General features: G+C 47.5%; 2 protein-coding genes across 2 annotated transcripts; one reads left to right on the top strand and one right to left on the bottom strand.

Annotated features, from left to right (window-relative positions):
• Nucleotides 1–1,586: 1,586 nt before the first annotated feature.
• LOC149366961 (uncharacterized) lies at nt 1,587–12,821 on the bottom strand. Its single transcript, XM_089572394.1, has 7 exons — nt 12,450–12,821; nt 10,798–11,062; nt 8,402–8,881; nt 7,921–8,148; nt 6,877–7,278; nt 3,684–3,973; nt 1,587–2,087 (listed from the first exon to the last, which is right to left on the bottom strand). Exons 1-7 carry the CDS (start codon nt 12,596–12,598, stop codon nt 1,940–1,942), a joined length of 1,962 nt encoding a protein of 653 aa, XP_089428520.1. The 5' UTR covers nt 12,599–12,821; the 3' UTR covers nt 1,587–1,939.
• Nucleotides 12,822–21,251: 8,430 nt separating this feature from the next.
• On the top strand, nt 21,252–22,166 carry LOC149366960 (uncharacterized). The gene has a single exon (XM_089566201.1). It carries the CDS (start codon nt 21,252–21,254, stop codon nt 22,164–22,166), a length of 915 nt encoding a protein of 304 aa, XP_089422327.1.
• Nucleotides 22,167–22,384: the final 218 nt, after the last annotated feature.

Below are 22,384 nucleotides of genomic sequence, written 5' to 3'. Positions count from 1 at the left end.
AGCGCGTGCGCGTTACCGCCCGAAGTATTTATAACCGGGCCCCGACAGAAGACTCAGCTGCTCCGGAGCCAGCTCTACAACAGTGCAATGAGATCTTTTCCCACCACAAGCTAAAGCGGCGAATCTACCCCCACCGCACAGCAAGCTGACGTGGGAAGAAGCCGTGGATTCAGGCAGCTACATACGAATACGTACCCACTCTTCAGGCTCTTACCCCGCGTACACCTCACATTATGCCCAAACAAAAGCGCGCTGTGCGGCGAACACTTCACACTGTATCACATTTGATCGGTTTCGCAAGCATGCAGGTTGACCTGAAAATCGAAAACTCACAAACGAAGCAGTGGAAGGCCGCGATGTTCAGCCCAAGCCCGGAGGACCAAGCATAGCTGGTTCAGCGGGTGCACCAAAGAACTATAGCACACAGGTCGCAGTTGACGTCCGTGCACAAAGTTCTGACGGTGCTGTTGTAGTGTACCTCCCTGTTCTACTCTTAAGGTGCACCCTAAGCTCCCTTGCTACCTTGCCTTGAGTTATGCTCCTTTCAGCCTTCATCGGAAATTTTTGGCATGGGCTTTACGAGACCTGACTAGCGTTGATTTTTGCGTTCATCAACGATATGGATTAGAAAACATAGGCCGTCGTGCCAAGGCGAGTTTATAAAAAGAATGAACGAGAGAAAATGAAAAGTAAAAATAACAAAAGAAAAAAACAGAGAGCTTATACTCTATAAACCACCAACTGCAGTCTTCACTCTAAACGAATGACTGTTATGCACCGGGACGACCATATCATAAATTCGGTCGTCTATCAGTCTTTCAGAAGAAAACTTTAAAGGCTGTAGTGGCAGGGAGCCTTTATTTTTTCCGCCAATGCGATCGCCACATTTGAGGCTTCGAAATGGACGGCATATCATCAACCGATGATCAAAAAATTTTCGAGCCCGCTGTGCACCAAAAGCATAGTATTAGCAAGTACACAAAATGTAGCTCAAAGGTATCAAAAGGCTAATTTTACAGAACTCTACCATCATAGCCAGGAAAACCAGTGGCGAATACCAAACGATAACAAACGTCACAGCGAATGCTGGCGCATCATTAACGGTCATCACGTCAAAAACTTTCGGTGTATTTTCCTAGAACACAATGCACTAAAAGGGACTAATCAAAATTTGAGAACTCTATTTGCATCGCTTATGACCGTACAGCCTTTGGCAACTCTGTGGACCTTTAGAAGTTCTTCGATCAGTCATCATAGTTGGTTATTAGCTATGGAATAACTATTATCTCTGCTTTAATGGTGTGCTAAATAAGCACTCCCGAAATAATGGAATCGGAGCTATGGTGCTCATACCCATGATAAAAGCAATCTTACTACGCCGTTACAAAACTCGGCTATTCAGCTGTAGAACGGAATAAGCGTGGATATATATAGCAGTCCTGCGAACTATCCATCTTAACCACGCTGTACAAAATGTATGCCGGTTGGCTCCAGCGGCGTCACAGAGGCTACAAGCTGAAGTTCGCGTATCATTCAATGAGAAAAGTACTGCGCTCTCAGCTCGTCCGACTTTGTCTTTTCTATCACATATGAAGAGCACACTCCTAAAAATTAATCCCTGTGATGCGGACACAGATCAAACGCTTCAGATCCGCCGGCTCCGCGATATGCACAGCACATATACACAGCTTTAAACGTTATTGGTAAGAGGATAATCAAGAACACAAAGCGGCAAAATGAAACGAACCAGATACAAACATAGAAAAACATCTTCGAACTGACAGTTCTAAAGGGTAGCTGGACACAACGTACAAAACAAAGACCATAAAAAAACCGCATTGGCCAAGTGTTCACGAATAGTTCCGGTCACGACACGACGGCTTCTCTTGGCATGGAGCAGCTCGAAAGAAGTCCGAAATGTCGCTTGGTTTGGAGCAGCTCAAAAGAAGTCCGATATTTCGCACGTGTTCCGGGGAAACATCGGTGATCCGGTTTGGCAGTTGAACGCGCGTCCGAATTGCCGCATGCTGCGAACCGCTGCGTTGCAGCCTGCGTCCCGTAGATTGCCGCCGGTTTCCTTCCTGCACCTGCTCGAACAAGATAGGCGAGGAGGAAAGTGTGCTGAGCAAGCGTGGCAAGTTAAGCACAGGGGAAGTTGTTAGTCAGGAGGACGGGCAGAAGAGGAAGAAGTATGGAAGGAAGAAAATGAAATTACGTTGGTTGATTGGGGTTTAACGTCGCAAAGCGACTCGGGCTATGAGGGACGCCGTAGTGAAGGGATCCGGAAATTTCGACCACCGGAGCCCTTCACTACGGCGTCCCTCATAGCCTGAGTCGCTTTGGGACGTTAAACCCCAATAAACCAACCTAATTCTATTTTCTTCCTTGGAAATAACCGCTTCATGATACAGGGGCTTATATGAGAGGTTTTTGCAGCCAAAGGTGTTAAAGCTTTAATTTAGCCATGCAGCCTTGTATTCTACCGTGGACTTTAAACACATGATACGCCTATATGGAGGTAAAAAAGGAAGTAAGCTGTCCTCTAGCGCACTCCCTGTCATAAAAGGGTGTGTACTAGGATGTTGTTTACTCCCTTTTTATTCCCTTCTGTTTGGAGTGTACAGCGTCAGCCGGAAGATGTTAATTACCTATAAAGAATTAGTTTAATTAATTCAATGCATAGAATGCGTAGCCGGGGGCGGCAGAATGTTAGGTTGGCGGATAAGATTAAGAACTTAGCGGGGATGCGGTGGCCGCAGCTGACAAAGGACAGGGCTAATGGAGAGATGTGGGATAGGCTTTTGCCTTGCAATGGACGTAGTCAGGCTGATGACAATGATGACAAATCTCAAGAATTTTCTTCACAAGAAACAGAACAAGAAGCAGCATGCTAATACTCAGCAATGCTGAAAAGCACAATACTGCCCTTTTTCGAAAAGGACATCACAATACGTCCTCTATACTGTATTAAAAAAAAATTGCACAGAAATTGATGCTAAAGCGACTACCTGTCTTATGTCAGTACTAGAGTGTACATAATGATCTTACACGCCGCGATAAATAGATAGATATTTTTCCCTGAAAGAATTGATAATGTCTAGATTTACGGGCATCTTTATAAGAATAAGATCTTACCAGCTGTTCTGTGGTGTATATGCACTCTGACCAAATAGTGCGGGAGATAGTAGCGGCTGCTGAGATGGCCATGCTGCAAGATTCCTGTATTAGTGCGCCATCGGTAGCCCTGACAGAAGCTGAATTGCAATTTTTTACGAGTTAAGGCCCGTATGTCTCACATTTTTTTTTGGTTTCACCACATAAGTCACTGTTCCTGTCAATAAACGCCACTTGGAAGTAAGCGCTCGTGTGTCTGCTCTCGTCTTTGTTCTTGTACGTTTTATGCTGGGCTCTATGTCTTTATTCATGGATCACCAAATAGCGTGCACCCTTTCCATAGTCATCCTTATAAGCGTTCTCAGAACATCCTTGCACACGAAGTAAGATAATTTCTGGAATCGTCTACCAAACTGCATCCAGGAAGACTCGGAGTACTTCTCAAAAACAAGTAATAAAGCTCGACTGCGGTAGTGAAAGTGTGTTCAAAATATTCTACCGTCGGTGATACCTCGAACATGCATAAGATGTGCAGCAGCCTCCACTGTCAGCCGCTGCACCCTCCTCACCTGCTGCGGCAGTAGGTGAGGAAGAAAAGCTGGTCTCCGGTGTACAGGTGCTCCCCCTTCTGGTCGTCCCTGATGGCCAGCAGAGCGGGGTCGGGTGTCCGCTTGGCCTTCTCGGAGGGGGGAACTTCTTTGGCAGCACTGTTGAGCGCCCGCCAGGCGAGGCCCAGGGCGGCGATGTCCAGCAGGTTCGGGAGGAACTCGGGGCCGCACCTGAGGCTCTTCGCCCGGTACCGGACGTCGCCGAGCTCCGGCCACGGGACATCGCCAAGGGAAGCATTTATGCCCTCGTCCTACGATCACGGTGGGAAAATTTCACGGGAAACCAGAATGTGGCCAATCTGCCATGCTTTATCTCAGATATCTTACTGTAAGTTACACAACCCTGCACGGCATTCTCAAATCACAAATTTTGACAGCCAAGTCTTGGGTCAGGATTTCGGGTGAGGTGGCGTTAGGGTTGGAAAGAGCAGCAGAAAACAAATGTGACATCAGGAAACACCTGCTACAAGGTGCGCTTCCTATAATCATATCGTTGACCATTGCAATAGCTTGCCAGTACCGTGAAAATAGCTATCTCATTCCTTTACTTGTATATTGCACTTCGGGATTGAAATCCCAAGGTGATCATTTAAACCGTGTAGGCTAAGGTATCCTTTCTCAGCTAAAGCGGAACATATTTTCTCGGTCAAAATCCTGAGCTCCCTTATTTGTTTTCTTACCGGCAACAGTTTTACGGTCTTCTTCTTCACTACATTTGGTCGCTCCATTTTCCAATCTAGGGTAATTTTAGACCTTACCATATTACAGTCCCTATACATCACCCTGCCTAACACCTCCATATATTAGACGGCTGATGGTTCGGACTAGTGGGTAATTCACATGAGGTTTCATTGCGCCAGAAGCAGGGACAAGACAACACAAGCACTTGTGTTGTCTTGTCCCTGCATGCTTTTTGCGCTATGGAACCTCATCTCGATATCCTGCACAATATTGCGAAAGGGCAAAAATAAGAACTCTTTTTTATTGCTAGTCCCCACACTAGGGCTCATCCAGGCCCAGCTCCTGTTCGCACGTCTCCGGAAACTGACAGGCAGGACTCGTAGCTTTTTTTTCTTTCTTCAGATACTGCTAAAAGTGCAGTGTTATGCCTGAACCGGATACCATCGTTTCCTACACACTGCCTCTGTATGTTTTATAACTGAAGTCGCCCATCAATAGAGAGTATTGCGCATTTTCGCATTCATTGCCGATTTAACGAAACGACATCGAGCCCGCATCGGGCTGTAAAGTCGGTCGATAAGCCATGACCGCCTTCAATTCGTTTCTCTTATTAAGCCTAATTGCGATTGCAGCCGCCATCTTATCTCTCTTGTTTCTTTATTCCTTTGTCTTACCAGCTTTACCTCTATTTATAATGAACTTTATACACCTAGTTCACTCCTTTACACCATTAAAGAACTCTACACCTAGTTTGCACCTCTAAAGTAAATAATAATGGCGGGATACTTACCCATTCTTTGTTACCCATTCTTGCCCTTTATTTTAGCCTCGTTAAGCTCAATGACGTCGCCGTTAAGCCCGACAGGTTCTCGAACACCACTTCAATGCGAGCAACACTCAATAAGTTTCTTGCTCCAATCAATGCCAAATTTACTTTGTATTGCTGGTCTATGCGGATCTAGTGATTTTTAAACCACCTGACCACCGCAGTAGTTATTTGCTCTGCAGCCGCTGCAGAGACCCAAGACTGGCAGAAATTGATATGTATACACATGAGGCGAGCAACAGCTTACAAACCAGTTGTGGTCGACTGCTCTTCTCGCAACAAAAGCGTTTCATTGGTACCCAGTCAGCCTTTACTTGCATAGCGCGACAGGTCTTTCGCTTTATTAGTCGGGATCTCACCCGAGACCTAGGAGTTCGAATCTATCGGTATCAGTTCCTATTTGCTTACAGATGATTCGCGCTTGCATCGTAACTCGAACCAAGTAACCCTTGCACGCGAAGCGGGTGTCCTGCTCCTTTACGGTGCTACTGCGGAATAGTGAAATGAGGCAATTAAAAATTTAATTTTCTTTTTCCTTTGATCCAAAAAGGGGAAAATGATATGTGCGGGGGCAATTAACGCCGAGAAGAAATAACAGGTAGCCCTTTTACCTCAAGACGCTGTCGCTGTAAATATTTCAACAATTTGAACATTTACTGCCGCCGTGGAGCAATTGCCCATTTCGTCATGAAACTCTTCGACATGATTTCGCTTGCGAGTGAAGGACATAAGGCAAAAGGTTTCATCAAGCAGCCCATTCATAAAGAGACCAAGCCGCGCTAATCCTGATGATGATGATGGTGGTGGGTGTTAATGGCGCAAGAGCATCTCAGGCCAAAGAGCGCCAAACACAAGGTGAACGGTCAACTCAGGTTAAGAAAGTGTGATGGGTGTGAAGTTTCATGAAGGAATAAAAAAAAGGCGCGTATAAGGCCTAAAAAATTATTCACGCGTATAATGACCTGCTCATCAATTAAAGAGAGACATGTATATGCTTTAAAGGGCAAAAATATTTCAGAAACAATTCTTTTCTGGGGAAAGCACCGGATGTGTTACAAAAAAAAACTAAAAAAAACTCAGCCGCCCTGTCAAGAGAGAGATATGGGCTGAGGCCCACGTCGATAGGAGATTTCTCGTAAAAAGCCTACTTCTGATAAAAATTTCAAGTACTTTTTTCAAAGGAAACATCGGATTGTCACCAAGAAAGAGGGATGTATGTGCGGGTATTTGATTTATGTAATATCGGGGACAAAAGCGCGCGCCTCCGCCTCCACGCGGCTGGAGGCGGAGCAACGGAAAACTGATTCGCAACGCCATCTACACGCGGCATCTGTGTTCGAGACAGCCAATGAGTGGCCTTTATTATCAACAGGCATGTCGCTTGGCTCGTTTCAATGTTTTGTGCTTTAGCTCGCCAAAATGCCGCAGTTTTCCGTTGCTCCGGCTTCCGTCGCGTGGAGTATATCACTTTTGTCCCCGATAGTACAACTCAGGGAAATGACGTCTCCCTTCTGGTTCAAGTGTCCGACATACTAGTAAGACATGGATAACTCAACGTTGGTACCCGCATCTCAAGCAATGTGGTGCAGTAGCGTTGTTTAAAAGACATGAGCGTGTTGTGTATCCTGTTTAGTGCCTCGCACTCACCGGTGGCTCGAACGTCCGCAGCAGGTGTCGGAAGAAGGCAGCTCCCAGTCCTCCGAAGTTTGCCTTCCGCAGCTCGGCGCTACCGGGATAGAAGAGTGGGCTACGCAGAGCAGCGTGGGAAACTCGAAGCCGATTGGTCAACGGCTCGTATTTGAGGAGCTCGAGCTCGTCGTTCTGCCACTGCAGCTGCATGCGTTCGCGCTCCTCGTCACTCAGCTCCCAGAAACTGGCGCTGACGTGCATCCAGTGGTCCATGAGGAGAGACTGCCCGGTGACAGTCACGGACTGAGATTCCGCTGTCGTGGATGCCTCACCGGTGAACAGGGAGGACGAGAAGAATTTCGCGTAAGACCTCCACAGCGTCTCGTTCGATGCTTCCACGTCCTGTGGCCACACGACAACCTTGGGCGCAGAGAACAACATGTTAGTACCATCTGGAAAAGGTTTAAGCTTTATGGACTTCGAGATATTTCAAAGAAAGAAGTGTTTAAGCGTTTAGGGTCAACTTCTCGTTCAACTTAAGTTGGAACTCGTTAAGTTGGAAGCTCGTAGTCCTCAAATATTCCGCACTTTTGCCATATTTGAGCTTTCTAAAGCACCGGCTATAAGTAACTGTCTACAGAAGTCGAAAACCGCTACATATGTACCGAGACTAACACTTCATTGAAACAATGCAGAAGCAGCCCTCTTCGTGGCGAAGTAGGAATTCCGAAACAATGCCTCAAGCGAACAAGTGTAGAAAAAGTATGTTTTAGGCATTACATTTTTTGATGACCCCACACTTACCCACAAATAGTGCTATTAACATCGCATACCGATGAAATGTGAATGCATTTATCTGTCCAATGACCTAAAACTTTCTTTTCTGTTCTAATTCGGGGAACAGCGATCGGACAAACATTGTCAAAAATGGTCAGTGGCCGCGAAAGCGTGGGACCCCCGTTAAACATCATCATCATCAGCCTGACTACGCCCGCTGCAGGACAAAGGCGTCTCCCATGTCTCTGGCGATTAAACCGCACATTCGTAACCCACAGTGCGTACCTCGAGGTCTTCCACTCTTCCAGCTGCGGTGGCCTTGCCCTTGTCATTGAGCAAAGACGTGTTAGCGATGATGCCCGTCAGGAAACCTCGCAGATTGGCGAAGAACTCCGCCGCCTCGCGTCTCGAGTCACGCGTAAACATGGCGACGGCACTCTCGGAGGCCAGCAGAAGGCCGAACCTCCTGGCCACTAGGGAGTGGCACTCCTCCTTCACCTGCTTCATGGCGGCCTGCGGAGATGTGACAGCGCTTGGAGGACGTAGAGTGCATTGAAGGTGACTTCCGAAGAGCCCCAGGCAGCCCAGTTAATAGGCCCCAGTATTGGAAACTGATGGTTTCACTCTGGTCCCTGGTAGGACCGGCCTTTAATACATTTCTAATATTGGGCGGATTACCTGTGCTTCTAGGGAACGTTGAGCACAGATAGTCCCAGCCACTTGTAGTCCAGTGTACGCGGTTTACCAAGGTCAACAAATTACTCACCTCCTGACTCCCAGCGATGAAGTGGAAACCTTGCGGCCAACCAAGCACCGTGAGGATTTGCACCACCCACAACGACAAGTGCTCCATTAGTTCACCCGTGCTATATTTGGAGAACAGCTCGTCCACAGCCCGCAGAATGCGCACGTCTTCCACGGACACCAGCGTCTCCTCGTCAGCGGCGCTTCCGCCGGGTGCAGCTCTCAACGCACTGATCCAATTATCGAGACTGGATTTGCCCACGTTGGCGGCGATCTCGGCTAGGCTAGCGACAGCAGGTCGCGCAGTCGTTCCCGGAGTTCGCACGGCATGGAGAGTCGAAAGGATGCCCCTTTCGATGTCCAGCCGCCTTGAGATGGTATTCAAATCTGGCAGGGCTGCTTTGAAGATCTTGTGGAACTCCTTGAAATAGAATATTCGGATGTCGGTCGGCGTTTTCAGCGAGTCCACTAAGTCGAGCCATAAAGATGCTTGTCCGCTGACCTGTGCACAGAAAATAATTCAAAATTTATTACCACCACTTGCTAGCTCGCACAAAATTTCGGTAGCATATGCAGAAGTGCTGACTAGACGTATATAGATGAAAGGACCTTCTGTATCAGCGCATTTTGAGATCGGCTGCCGAAACGACAACGACGTGTACCGTGTCTCAGCTCGATAAAAGAGCCCGTGCTTTTCAATTAATTACGGGTCAAACAGAGGAAGCACTGAGTGTTAAAGTAATATATAAGATATCTGAAAGTGTACCTTCGGCCAAGTTACTGATGGCAATAGGTTGAGCTTCCGATAAAATATTTTGAAGTCAACGCAGCCGGCAAGAAAGCGTCACACACGCGAAGCGAAGAGCAGCACTAGACGATACAGCAACCGCATTTGCCCTCGTCTTATAGCTGCTGTGTGTTGTCTCATTGAAGCCTCAGTCAGAATCTTTCCTAGGCTTAGTCGGATCTGTGGCTGAAAGTTATATCAGACGAGGACACTTTTCTTGTTGCTCAGCTCAATAGCCTGACGTAAATGAATAAATGTACAATCCTGGCAAATATAGTGACTGTAACGTACGGTACAGGGACCTGGTGCTAACATCGTCGATCGAGCCAGATTTGAATCTGTGGACCGCCGGTGTCGAGATGGCTTCATATAGCCAGAGCAATCGTACTAGTCCGAACTCATTTCACGGTACCTGTTCATGGCCCAACCTGCAGGGGCATCTGGAACATGCAGATGATGGGGACTTGTGACACCATGGTTTCCCATGCATCCGCAGGGACATCCCCGCACGCGGATGTTGAAAGGAAAGCACCACCACGTACCCAAGTACGCGTACGCTTAGCCGCGATTGACTTAGCCGTGTCGGGAGGAAAGGGGAACCTGGTAGCTGAGCCGATGCCCAGCGTTGGACCTTTCAGGTACCTTGGAGGAGGCAACACACCACTTTGTCCCGAGCTACCCATATACTCCACCTAGAGGCTGACCAGACTGTGGGAAACCGGCAGTCAACTTTTCCTATCCCCCCCCCCCCCCCCCTCTATATTTCACTTTCCTATCTTGTTCCTACAGCTCTCCTGAATACTGCTCCCTTCTAGATGTTTCCTTTTTTCCCTGGCGGCCAAGGTTGATCTTGTGTAGCTAACTACCGTGTTACACCATATTAGATTATAGCTGGGGTGTACAGCAGGCCTAGACAGGACTTGCCTGCAACATCCTGTCCTGTCCCCTTGTTGACCTCCACGCAGGGCGGCTGGCATCGTTGTCCGCATTTTATCGCTCCTACGTTTTCTACAAATGATCTCTTTCTCAGAAACGGCCGGAACTAAGCAGCAGACTTTTTACTCAAAAAGAAGACCACATTCTCCAAGTTTCACGTCTTCCATAATGATGTAGGGCAACAAGGTAGAATCGTACCTCCGTTCTTTAGTGCCACGTGGTTAACAGACTCCTCAGGCCCAAATATACAAGGCATCCAAAATGGCCAGTATAAATTTATTCCTCGAACTGCGTGATAATATCCAGAATTACATATTTGCAAGAATTGTTTCTGTTGGGTACATCCCTGTCTCCATCACAGCCCACGGATCTCTGAGCACTGTACATGCATATTTCGTAAAGTGATTTCATACACCTCATCGAAAGAGAAATATTGGAAGGTGAACCTCTATGTCATTAGTGTCTGAAGTGAAGGAGCCGTCAGTGTGAAAGAACTGCCGTCCTGCTAAAGATTCATGCTCTGTCTCGCGTCTTTTCACTGCCAGCTTCGTCTTCTTCATCACAGTATATGTATATAAAGCTTATTAATCACCCCAAACGCATGCTGTGATTCAGCCCCCACATGTCCGGCGATAACAAGTTTTAACATCTGAATTTATGAGGTTGAATGTAAATGATCTAATGCATCCACTCGCCTCAATGAACAAGGCTATCGTGGCGCTTGAGTTGGACGCGGATTGTCGCTTCCTGGCCTTCTGCAAGTAGGCGCGGAACCAAGTGTCGACGCCTCCGCTCAAGCTGAGGGTCAAAACAGCTTCCAGAGGGTGCAGGTCCCTCTTCTTGTCTGTGGGGTCGAAAGGCCAGGGCACGGACAGAGCGCTGAAGAAATCGCGGAAGCTTTCCATAGATGGGGGCTTCTCGTATACGCCCGCGCATTCTGTGAACAACTCGCTGAGAATGCTGCAAGAAAAGAAAAGGATTACCGTTTGTCTGAATACCCGTGACTGCTTAACTCGCACAGAATATGCGCAAGCCATCACTTCACAGCACTGACGGCGTGCATTTGCATGAACAGTCGGGAGCATTATTAGAGGGAACAAAGGCTGAACACACATTGATTATTCCATAAGTATTTGTGGCAGGCAAAGTTTTTTTTCCTTTTCCAACAAATCTTTGTCTTGGCATATAAAATTGAAAACAAATTTTCCAATTTACTATAGAAATAACTAGAAAATTCGCAATTTTGTGCTCACGATTTTCTGCCCGTTAACATTGCTCACGATTGTACATTTGCAACTTTAAGGTGAACGAGCAAATAATATTTGTTCACGGGCTACTTAATGCTAGCTGACTATAAATGAGCTACGCGAAATGAACAGCGAGATATGTCACAAAGCGGAATGACAAGTTTCTTGAAATTTCCATTCTCAAACAGGGCGGTAAAGATTGTGAGAGTGAGAAATGGTTCATTGTGTTTAACGTCCCAAATCGACTCAGGCTATGAGGAACGCCTCAGTGAAGGGCACCAGAAATTTCGACCACCTGGGGTTCTTTAAAGTGCATTGACATCGTACAGTACACGGGCCTCTAGTATTTCATCGAGCTCTTCTATACTGGGCGTTCCCCCCTGGTGACCATGAAGGGTCCCGCGACCTAATAGGTTTAGCAGTGTATGCTGATAATCTCGCGCCATACAGAACAGCCAGGAAAGAGTACCCAACACCACATAAGTCCCTCAATAAGTTACAACAGAACACCCTTAGGAGACTACAAACCAACACATACCCAATGCCAGCTAAGTTACACCAGTGATACCCTACACTATACTCTCCGCAGTGCCCACACTGTGGAGAGGCAGCTAACCTTTACCACATGCTGTGGGCATGCCAATTTAGTTCCTTAGTTGACCCCATTCCAAACCCCTCCGAGGAGCAGTGGGAGGTTATTCTGCTCAGCGATGATCCCGACCGTCAGCACTGGCTGGTGGGGAGGGCCAGCGCAGCAGCAATAACCAGTGGACTACCGGACTAGGCGGCCCACCCACATGTTCTACAAATATTCAGCAAATAAAATGTTTTTAATCAATCAATCACTGAATGTCTGTCATTAAAGTGAGACATAAGACAAACTATCTAGATTTCTAGCCTTCGGAGAGAATGGTCCGTTCTTTTTATCCGCTTTATTTTCTCTTAAGTACTGACGTTAACTCATGTAAGTTAAGTTCTAAGCAAGCACTGTCTGCCTCGTTTTTGCTACTTGTGTCTATCTGCGCTAACTCTGCGTCCTCAGTTCGCAATTTCCGCACTTGTGACATTGTACCAAAAGCGCGTCCGTATGCAAAGCTTACCTGGATGCTTTAAACGTAGTCTTGCCCTGGAGGAAGAGATTCACCATCTGCAACCGATATTCTTGGATGCTTTGGTCGAAGGCACTGAGGGGCCCGCGTCCCCCCTCGACACCCTGATTGAGCCACTTGGAGCACACGAACTTGTCCATGTCCACGCACGGGTCGGCGCTGTAGTTGAGCGCTGCGTCGAAGGCCGCCGACAGCTCGGCGCAGGTGGTCGAGGTGCAGAGATGCCGCCGTACCGTCGATCGAGAGCGGCGAAGGAATAATCCGAGGAGGAGGGCCGTTGCTGCGAGAACGCCAACACACGCCGCAACGGTCCATGCCCGGGAGCACGTGTGTTTCGCCAACGGGGGCTGCCAGGTGCTCGCTCGGGGTGACATCGACGGCCGGGTTTTCATCGTGGCTGCCTGCAACGGCCCCGAAAATTTCAGAACTAGGCTAACGCGAATTCTTACTTTCGCCCATCACTCCAAAAGCTGCCTTCGCTCTGGTAAAGCAGAGAACTAGCTTCAGAAGGAGGTCGCTAAGCGGGAAAAAATCGCAGATGTTCCATTCAATTCAATGCTTTATTTCCAACAAACAAAGATAAAACAGGGGCTAGTTGGTTTTGCAACATGGAATACTGCGCGCACTGCGGAACAACACAAACGGCGAGACAAACAAACACGTACAGTCGTTACTAAAAGTAACCGGACAACGGTGGTTTGTTTCTTAGTCGCGTGGCGAACCACTTATGGCAGCCCTTATACTCCGAGTCGGTGCACCCTCGTCCTCACGTTTTGACACCTTTGGGTCTTCAGAGGTGCCGTAAAGGCTCCGTTATACGGCTGAGAAGCAAAAACCTTCTGCTCGGTTACTTTTGGCAAAGGGTGTATGTATCCTTTGCCAAAAGTAACCGAGCAGCAGGTTTTTGCTTCTCAACCGTACAAAGCCTGAACTCAATTTATTTCCAACGAAAAGTTGCGGTTGTCAGGCTAAAAAGTTGCCGTTTAGAAGCTTTGGTAAGACACGTCTTTAATCCTGCATTGTACAGTTAATCACCTGCGCGAATCTCTCTGCTCGCAAAATTACAACGAAAGGTTCCAAATGTTGACATACCGCGAACCTTGAATAGCATCATTGACTTCAAGCTGAAGGCTTTAGAAAAGAAATGCGAGCTTCCATCTGCTTATTCGACGGTAACGCTGTGTATGGGTAACTTGACGAGGGCGTGATCCTCGTTTCTGAAATAAAATTTTTTCCACGCTTGTTTTTTCAGCTCAAGTAACCTGCGTCTTCATTTTGTGCGAGTAAAAGCAATTGCTTTTTAGATATGCCTTGATTGGCAGTTGTTTTCACTTTTGACTCTTATTTGATCGATGTTATTGTAATCGTTTCTTATTAATGCGAGAGCATTATATGGCTATGTCGCATGAGCAAAATGTCTCCGCAAAACTTGTCCGAAAATTTTGTCCGCAGGATTACGTCGTTCTCTGAAGATAGCTGTGTGAAAGTGTGGCTGTGATAGACAGTGTGTGATAAAGTGTTGCCGTGGGAAAAATTTGCTTGATGAAGTGTAATTAGTTAATTAAACGGGAAAAAAACGGGAAAAAATACTCAGATCTTAAAATAACCCTGGACGTCGATATAGTACACGGACATGAGAACAGCCACGGACGTCAATATATTGTGTGGACGCTTTGCTATCGCGTTGCTCCAGTGCGGGTCACCGCAGTGATTTCGAAGTTTTTTAAATCAATCTGTACATTTACTTATTGCTTATCGTAGAATCACACCACCGCTGTATCACCCTGCGTAGGCAAGGACCCAGTCAAGAGCCCAATCCCTCCTTGAGTCTACGTCGTTTGTTGTAAGTCTAGCTATTGAAGCAGGCTGATTTGTGTGCTGTAATGAGTTAAAACTATCTATCAGCCTTTATACTGCTATTTCTTTTTCGCGCATCACGTGACTTAAACATCACCTACACGTCAACGCCATCGTTCGGTTGATGAAACCTACACCAAAACAGCATGAAAGAAGAAATCAGATTATCAAATATTTATCGGTGGTGTGTGAAAACCACGTGGTGATTCAAGTATTCTAATCTCTGAAGCATCATTTGAAAAAGAAACACGCAATAAAATTAAGTGTCTGTAGTCCTTAGAGCTCCTCACTCCAACATATCTCGCCTTTTCATGGTTGGCATTAGTTTAAATTAAGACGTGTAACACAGGGGCACTAGAATCGGAAGCAACCACAAGTGCTCCGCACAGAGAATAATGTTACTTGCCAGCTCCTGTAGCGCAGCATACTGGTACGCAGGGGTCTTTGTCGTTGTTTTCGTCGCGGTGGCTGTTGCAGGCTTTTCCTGTCCTTCATGCCGGGTTTCCGATTCCGACGAGGCCGCTTGCACTTCGTCGCTTGCTCTGCCGCTTTTTTTCACGCCCTGCTTCACCCCTACTCCACGTCTTGATTCGAGTCCTCCTTCAGCGTCCGCTTTTCCACCTGCCCCAGCGGATGGAGCATCATCTTCATTTGCACGAGCACTGCCTTCTACGTTGCAGTCCACTGTGGCTGCAGCTGCACTGCCTTTGTTGCGAGCGCTATCTTTAGACTCTTGAATATCGTACATGGCGGAGGACAATAGAGGACGTTGGCAGGCCACAAGCCGGTCTTCGTCTGTGTTCCCGGGTGCTTGCTCCAGTTGCTCTGCTCCCGTAAGAAGAAAATCCGCTCCTTCCTTATGCTGCCGTTCTTCCTGTCTGCTTTCCCCTGCACTTCCTCTTAGCGTATGGTTTGTCGGCGAGGCCAGAGCAGGTAGTTCTCGGCTGGGCGTCTGCAATGCATGTCGAGGAGACGCATCCACTCTTGATGAAGCTTTGGCTTTGGTTCGTTTCATGTTGGCGAGTTCCGTTTGCTTCACTCGGCTAGCCTCGACACCCTCCCCCCTTCTTGACTTGCGCGTGCGCAGACCGGATTCACGGGTCTTTAGAGATGATTTAGGATCCGGCGTTCTTGCGCCAGACGCGGGAGAGCTGGCGGAGGCGCTATGCTGACGCCTGGACGGTGTTGTCGCCCTGCTCGCTGACTTCCGTTCTTCTGAGGCGCGGCGGGATTGGTCGCGAGGCCGTGTGGTTCCGGTGTCGGTTCTCTTCTTCTCTTTTGCTGTCTTTGTTCTGTTCTTTGGGGATGTATCGTTCTTCTTGGGTGATGGTTCATTCTTCCGGGTTGATGACGGCTGCGTGACCGAAGATGCTAGAGTTGGGCTCTTCGGCTCATGGGTTTCGTTTTCTCCTTTCTTAGTGGGAGTTGCGCCATCTTCACCCCTTCGACGCGAGGGCGTGGGAGCCGCCGATTGCTCGGGCGCGGCATCCATGGTCGCTGCGCGGGAACGTAATGAAGTCACTTTTAGATGGCCTGGAAAATCTTCGGCGTGCGGCAGTATCTCCTTCGCCTGGAATGAAAATTAATTCTTGTAGTAGCCGGCTACGTTTGCTTGGTTATCGTTAGTACCATTTTAGCGTGGCTTGTCTGTAGGTTTTTGTATCTGTCGTTGACGTTGTAAGCCGTTCTGTGACTGAATCATCAAATTTTTCGCTGATCATTATCGATGCCACCAGCGTGGTGTCCTGCGTTTATGCACATGCTGTCTTTCAAACCCTTCCCGTGTGGTGCATCTCATGCGAAATGCAAAATTGGCAGTGGTTTAGCTCTTATTAAACCTGGACGATTGCGAAAGCAACGAGGAGAGATGTGGGATGGAGAGCGCGCGGCAGCGGCGGCGGCCCCGGCACGCTAGCTACGCACCGCTACTGCGCATGCGCAACTGGCGAGCGCGGCGGCGGCACCTCTGAGTCACCCGCGCAGCGACGGCGGCGGCGCGCCAGCTGTGCGCAGTGTGACGTCACTGCTCCTCGCGCATGCGCAGTATGGCCTTTCGTAAGCTCCGCGAAATGGCTCGGCGACTCGCGTAGTGTTGCTTTCGCAACAAAAACCTACCGACAAAAAGGCGTCAAAGTGAGCCATTGAAGTGAAGGTGGGGGCCCGATATGTTACTGTGGGAGCCCTGGTACTATGCACTTCTATCTAGTTCTTTACTTGCACTAATAACACGTAAGCTGCTCATACAATTGATGGAGAAGAGCTAGCCTTTGCGCGCAACATGATATACAGTGATACGCTCTGCGACCAATAAGAAAATTCATTTCTAAGCTCATTGCTTTCCGCAAGGATACGGCTTCCAGGCCGATTGTTCTGGGTGATTACCGTGAATTTGTGACGAATCGAAGAGCTGCTTGGAATATCTAGGCTGCTGGAATTCTTACAGGCTCCAGATGTGTTCCTGCCTCTTTACATCCTTGTTTCGTTTGCAACATGGTATCTGACTTTCATCCTTGGCTACAAATAATGATGAACACGAAACCGTCTGGTCCTTTCTTTACGCATTTCGTCGGCCCACTGAGCCATAACTGTTGTGAAGGTTTCACCCTTACAAAATTTTTTAGTCAGTGTATAGACTATCTAGACTTCTGTCTATAATCTATAAAGTCTATAGACTCTCTATAGACAAATCCTCAAGAATAGTCTATAGTCAATACAAATGCTACAGACAGTCTGTAGACAACCTATAGATTTATGGACATACACTTTTAGTAGACTTTTGCCTATAGGAAGTCTATAGACTATGAATAGACAAAAAGAAATATCTACAGGAAGGCAATAGAGTCTATAAGAAGTCTATAGACCGTTTTTATAAGGGAGCTATGCCACTGTTGCTCATAAATTTTTCGCAGTGGAGCACACAGTTCACTTTTCAAAGCTTAAACACTACTTCCAAGCAGAACAGAGCGATCCGCTCAAGTCGGTGACATGGACGCAGCGCTGGCTGTGCGTCAACCAGGACTCGTTACATCCATTCAAAATCGGTATGCGTCAACGGGGCGAAGTGTCGCCTGGGGTGATTGCAGCTCAAGCAGAACAGGTAATCTGCTCAATATTGCGAAGGAATGGTTTCATCCTGGTCCTTTGTAGAACAGGCCTTTGCCAATACGTTCCCAATATTGGATCAATTAACTGTGCTGCTTGGGGAGAGCACGACGAAGAGAGACGGCGTTCAGGTGCGACGCAAGCAGAGGCGACTCAGGTATATTCCGTAGACATGCTCTGCATACAAGTACTATTATATAAATCATAGGGCGGAATTACACAACCACGTCGAGAGAGAGACATGAGCGCAAGCCTCGCGCTATTACCATATCACGTTCTTCGCAATATTTACAGTACAACAGAAACCAGAGTGCACGAGAGGCGTTGCTCCAAGTTGAGACAAGAGTCCTGTGCGTGTCCGACATCTTTGGACAAAAATTCTCATTATTGTAAAATTGTAAGGAACTCCTTTGGCAATATTGAAGGTAATGGTCTATTGTTCTGATGTGTAGCAAAACCTTTTGTCTATTAAAGGTATTCCATCGCTCGTATGGAGCAGTTATGACTGCCATAGCAAACCAATGGGGAAGGCTTTCGACGATCGCAAAAAAGTTAGTAGGAAAAAAAATGCAAGTCTGTTGACAGGGGATCTGTAGATCTATTTACTGTAGAGTTAAAATCTTATAATATATGAAAAATTGCGTTGATAAACTCTTTGCCGTTCAGAAATTCTTTTGTGCACAATTGCTGGGTGTGTGTTCTGTTTTCATCCTAGTTTGCTTAGTCGTAAACTCACGATAATGCACAGACACCTTAGGCTCAAGATTAATGTCATCGTTGAGTGGGGTACGGCTCCCAGAAAGGCGCCTTACTTACCTTGAGGCTGCTAAAGCACCGCTCCTCGGTCGGAGCTTTGCCCTCTCGAGTGGCTGTACATTGGCTATACATTGGCTACAACATTGGCCACACTGGCAGTTCTGGACTAAGGACGTCCAGCAACGGACGCTGCCCACCAATTCGAAGGCGTTCATTTCACGCCTTCCAACTTTGAAAGTTTCTCAAGCAGAGGTCAGTTGGAGATGGCATACGACGTATATCGCGCTGTGAATTGACTTACAGGAAATACGCGTCGCTGATTAGCCACGTAGGTTAGCTCTTGTTGAGAACCACTTCGCGGCGTCCAACAACGTCACGGCATTGGGCTCCGCGGCCGCATTAGATTCGCTACTATGAAGCCCGAGGGACGTTTTCCACAGCGATGTTACTCACCCAGTTGCAGTCTTGGAAGAGTGATTAGACTGCCGTTTGATTTACACTCCGCCTGGAGCTTCGACGTGAAAGGATGATCGAGGGAAATCTCTACGGCTCTAATGGCGTTAGTTGATCTTCATATTCTTCGCTTCTTTCAGTGGCGCCTACTGCCGGCGAATGCTACTGCGAAAAACTGCTCAGCTTGAGGCTCCAAATGGAAGTCTGTGTTTGACCGTAATATTCTTTTTCAATCGGTTCGAAAGAAGACGTACTATCAGCGTCAATTGAAACGCGAACAAGACAATTGAAACGCGAACAGCACAACTCGCAGATATTATACTAGGGAGGCAAAATACATGAGCAGTTGATTTTCCCACAGAAGCCGAAAAGACCGCTCTTCTGAAATGTTAATAGTTACAGTGCAGTAATCACCACCTACAAGAGTGGACATAGTCCCTTTACAGCTAAATGCAGCACAAATTGCGGCCTGGCAGTGAGTCGAGATGCGCTGGTTCACGCCGGAGATGGAAGCGCTATTTCATGTCCCCAGTGGGCGCTTCTAATGGCAGGTGTATTGGATTGGAAACTTTCCCTCTTGCATCTTCAATTAGCGTTTGTTTTGTGAATTTCAGGGTTCGAACTGGTCCGTGATTCAACGGTTGCGGATGTATTTTAGTTTTTCTAGTCCGTTAAAGGATGAAACATTCGGGACAATGGGTGAACACCGCAATAAAATCTTTATTCAAACGCAATTACACGGCGCACGGTAATTCAAGGTTTGCTCTTCTTGAACGGAGATTGCTTACAGTGGAGCATTGGGGTGAAAACCCCATTTAGTCAAAAGTAGAGTATTCACAGCGACATAGCACTGCAAATAAAGTATTGAGAATAGGGGAGAATGGGGCAAAATGTAACGCAAATTTACTAACTGGCGCCTGTTTTTGTTATTCGTAAGCATAAATAAAAAATATAACAATAATTTGGTTGCATCCAGGTATCCCCCTAGGTTGATATGAACAGCGGAAGCGGAATGCAGTAGCATTTAATGAAATAAAAAGTTGGAAATGCATTTTTGCCCCAAGTCTGGTGGAAAATGCGACAGTCCACTGGGGAAATAAGGTGCCCTTCCTAGTATCAAACAGTCTAACAGCGAATTCGCATGAATTTCTCTTCGTGGGCCTCAGCGCAATAATTATCAGCCCATTACCATGATAAACACCGCATCCAGATAAAACCATGCATTCACGTTCCATAACTTGCTACAGACTAGGCAGTTCCACAGCTAGGCTTTGCATAGAGCTGCGTTACGGGATTCTGTTTTGTTTGTTTACCGCTTCTCGACAACCTTTTCTGGCTTATTGTCCCAGCTGTTTCTCTTTTGCCGCCTTTGCTTGCGAACTGACGCGCGGTTTGGTTCAATTTGCGGAAGTGGAGCGAAAGGTTTTGAGTGTGTTTGGTGGTAACAGCGAGCAGAGCTTGCTGCATTTTTAACGCGTTCCACGAGTTATTACCCGCTCTTACTCGGATACTCGTTCTTAGGTTGTAAAGAAACTTTGTGCATTTTCTTGCTCTTATATTTCCGCACTTTCGTTGTTACGCTATTCTACGGTACGTCTCTCAAGGGAGATCGAAATGTTAAGCGGTGTCATGCGCCACCACCAGATGGCTTCTGCGTGCTGAGCAGTGTGTTGTCGTACCACCAGGTGGTGCGCGCGAGAGCGCTTGTTTTTCATTTTGTTTTTTGCGACGTTCGGCACTCAGTCCTAATGAACGGTGTGACGTCATTGAGGCTGCGTCTCATCCCTCCTCGCGCGGCACGTCACTTTCGGAACTTTTTACGCCGCGACACTGTGTGTATGCCTCATGTACAGTCAAGCCAGCGTTGGCGCCTAGAACACATTCTTAACTCTCGGATCCCGGAGTCTACGCTACTCCGCCACAGCCTCCAAAACGGTGGCAACCCGTTGTGTTTGGGGAGGATGTCGCGAATTTGTATTTTTTATTATTATTATTATTCTTACAGGAGAGAAGATTTCTGATGCCAGGTTTCTCGGGGATAAATATGTCTTTTGCTGCCAGACGGACGTGAGCGAAACCAGAAATAACAAGAAAGTCAATCATTAGTAGGTCAATAACTGCATGCAGTTGTCGTCATTGTCTATTGAACTTTTTGCTTTCGCTGGGCAAAAACATTATGGAAATCAGTATCCTGAACAGGTATGCTGCCAACTACACTACGGCGTCGGGAAGACTCTTACCTAGGGCGTAAATTTTGAACTGACTGTCCTGAGAGATGTTTGAACCTAAATTAAATCTAGCCTTAAATTAAACCTAGCATTAAACATTAAATTAAGCCTTAAATTAGGCCTACACTTCATTTCTTTTGAGAGCAGGCACCATTTTTAAACTTAAATATAACCCGAAATTATATATCTCTCAAATCCGACTAGACTAAACAGAAGCTGCGCTTAGCATTGATGATGATGATGATCTCCTCTGGCACTCAATTCGTTCCAGTTCGTCTTCTGCGCCATCATCTCAGGTCAGCCTCGAGCCCGCACGTTCGATGCGTGCCAGCAAGTAAACCCAGGATAGAACACCTCAGCCCTTGTTCTCGGTGCTGCCGCTGCTTCCACTGCTGCCATGCTGGCGACCATTTACAAGCCGTCTCATCGCGGCAACATCTTCATGGTATTCGTCTTCGGTGCGCTGCTATACCTCTATCACCACGACATTCAACGGCTCCCGTTCCAGTTGCGGAGAAGGCTGACCGATGTGCTGGCCTTCAAGGACAGCAACTGCACTGGAATGCGCGTCATCAAAGCCTGCGGTAAAGGAGAACTCGTCAAGGTATTGTTCGTCGTGGACACAACCCTGAAAAACAAGTCCAACCGCCGATTTGCACGCAACGCGTACGCCAAGCGTAGCTTCGCCAGGCCGATCAACTGGCTTACAGTGTTCCGCATGTTGGGCAACGTCACCGACCAGAAGGGCGAGCTGGCGCCCAAGGCTCGATCCGAATGCCGGGCTTTCGGAGACATCGTCGTCCACAGGAATGACAGCACAGGCGAACCGTTGGATTTGGAAGTGGGCAAAAACTCTTCCAGTTACCTCCAGTTCGTGCCCTGGATCCTGGATAACTGTCCTCACGTCGACCTTGTGGTCTTCATGCAGGACAATGTGATACCGAACCCGTTCTACCTGCCCAACTACAGAGTTATGCACATGGACCACAGGCCGCAGGTGATCCACTGTCATAGCACGGGCGGCTTACCGACTTCTCTGTGCCATTCGAGTTCTGTGGTGATGGTCAAGAAGCCGGGGCTCTACCTATTCGCCAGCAAAGCGTCGGTGATGGCGGACATGTTCCTCCTATCCGGTCTGGAGGCGGCGGACGTGGGAAGCTACCTGTCCGTCAATGACGACATGACTATGCTTTACACCTCCGGCGCAGTGGTGTTCTACGCGTTCCCAGAGGATCTGAATGTGACCATGAAGTCGCTCTGGGAAGAGGTGATGAGTGCTCCTCAGAACAGCCCCGACTACCTGAGGCTTTGAGGAAAGTGCTCGGAGTAGTCTTTCCGCACATAATGCTCGTGGGATTGACCGGAAAGGACGCATATTAGTTTTTGCAATCTGGATTGTCTGTAGCTTTGATCATAGGCTTTTGCATGACATTGTACATTTGATAAGAAGCCAGATTTCTTCATCCACCCGTCCTCATCAATCGGGCAGTATTTTCATACCTTGTTTTCTTTGGTTAGGCTCGAATATTT

Source organism: Amblyomma mixtum, chromosome 1, assembly GCF_055824585.1.
Source record: "Amblyomma mixtum isolate Tamu chromosome 1, ASM5582458v1, whole genome shotgun sequence".
NCBI lineage: Eukaryota > Metazoa > Arthropoda > Arachnida > Ixodida > Ixodidae > Amblyomma > Amblyomma mixtum.
Note: the sequence above shows the minus strand (reverse complement) of the source record. Positions and strands in the feature narration are given on the sequence as shown.

Coding starts and splice junctions, on each gene's coding strand:
- LOC149366961 (XM_089572394.1), bottom strand. CDS start 12,598: ATGGACAAGTTCGTGTGCTCCAAGTGGCTCAATCAGGGTGTCGAGGGG. Junction 3,974..6,876: donor TGCGGACGTTCGAGCCACCG/GTGAGTGCGAGG, acceptor CCGTGATCGTAG/GACGAGGGCATAAATGCTTC. Junction 2,088..3,683: donor CTCACCTACTGCCGCAGCAG/GTGAGGAGGGTG, acceptor TTGTTCGAGCAG/GTGCAGGAAGGAAACCGGCG.
- LOC149366960 (XM_089566201.1), top strand. CDS start 21,252: ATGCTGGCGACCATTTACAAGCCGTCTCATCGCGGCAACATCTTCATG.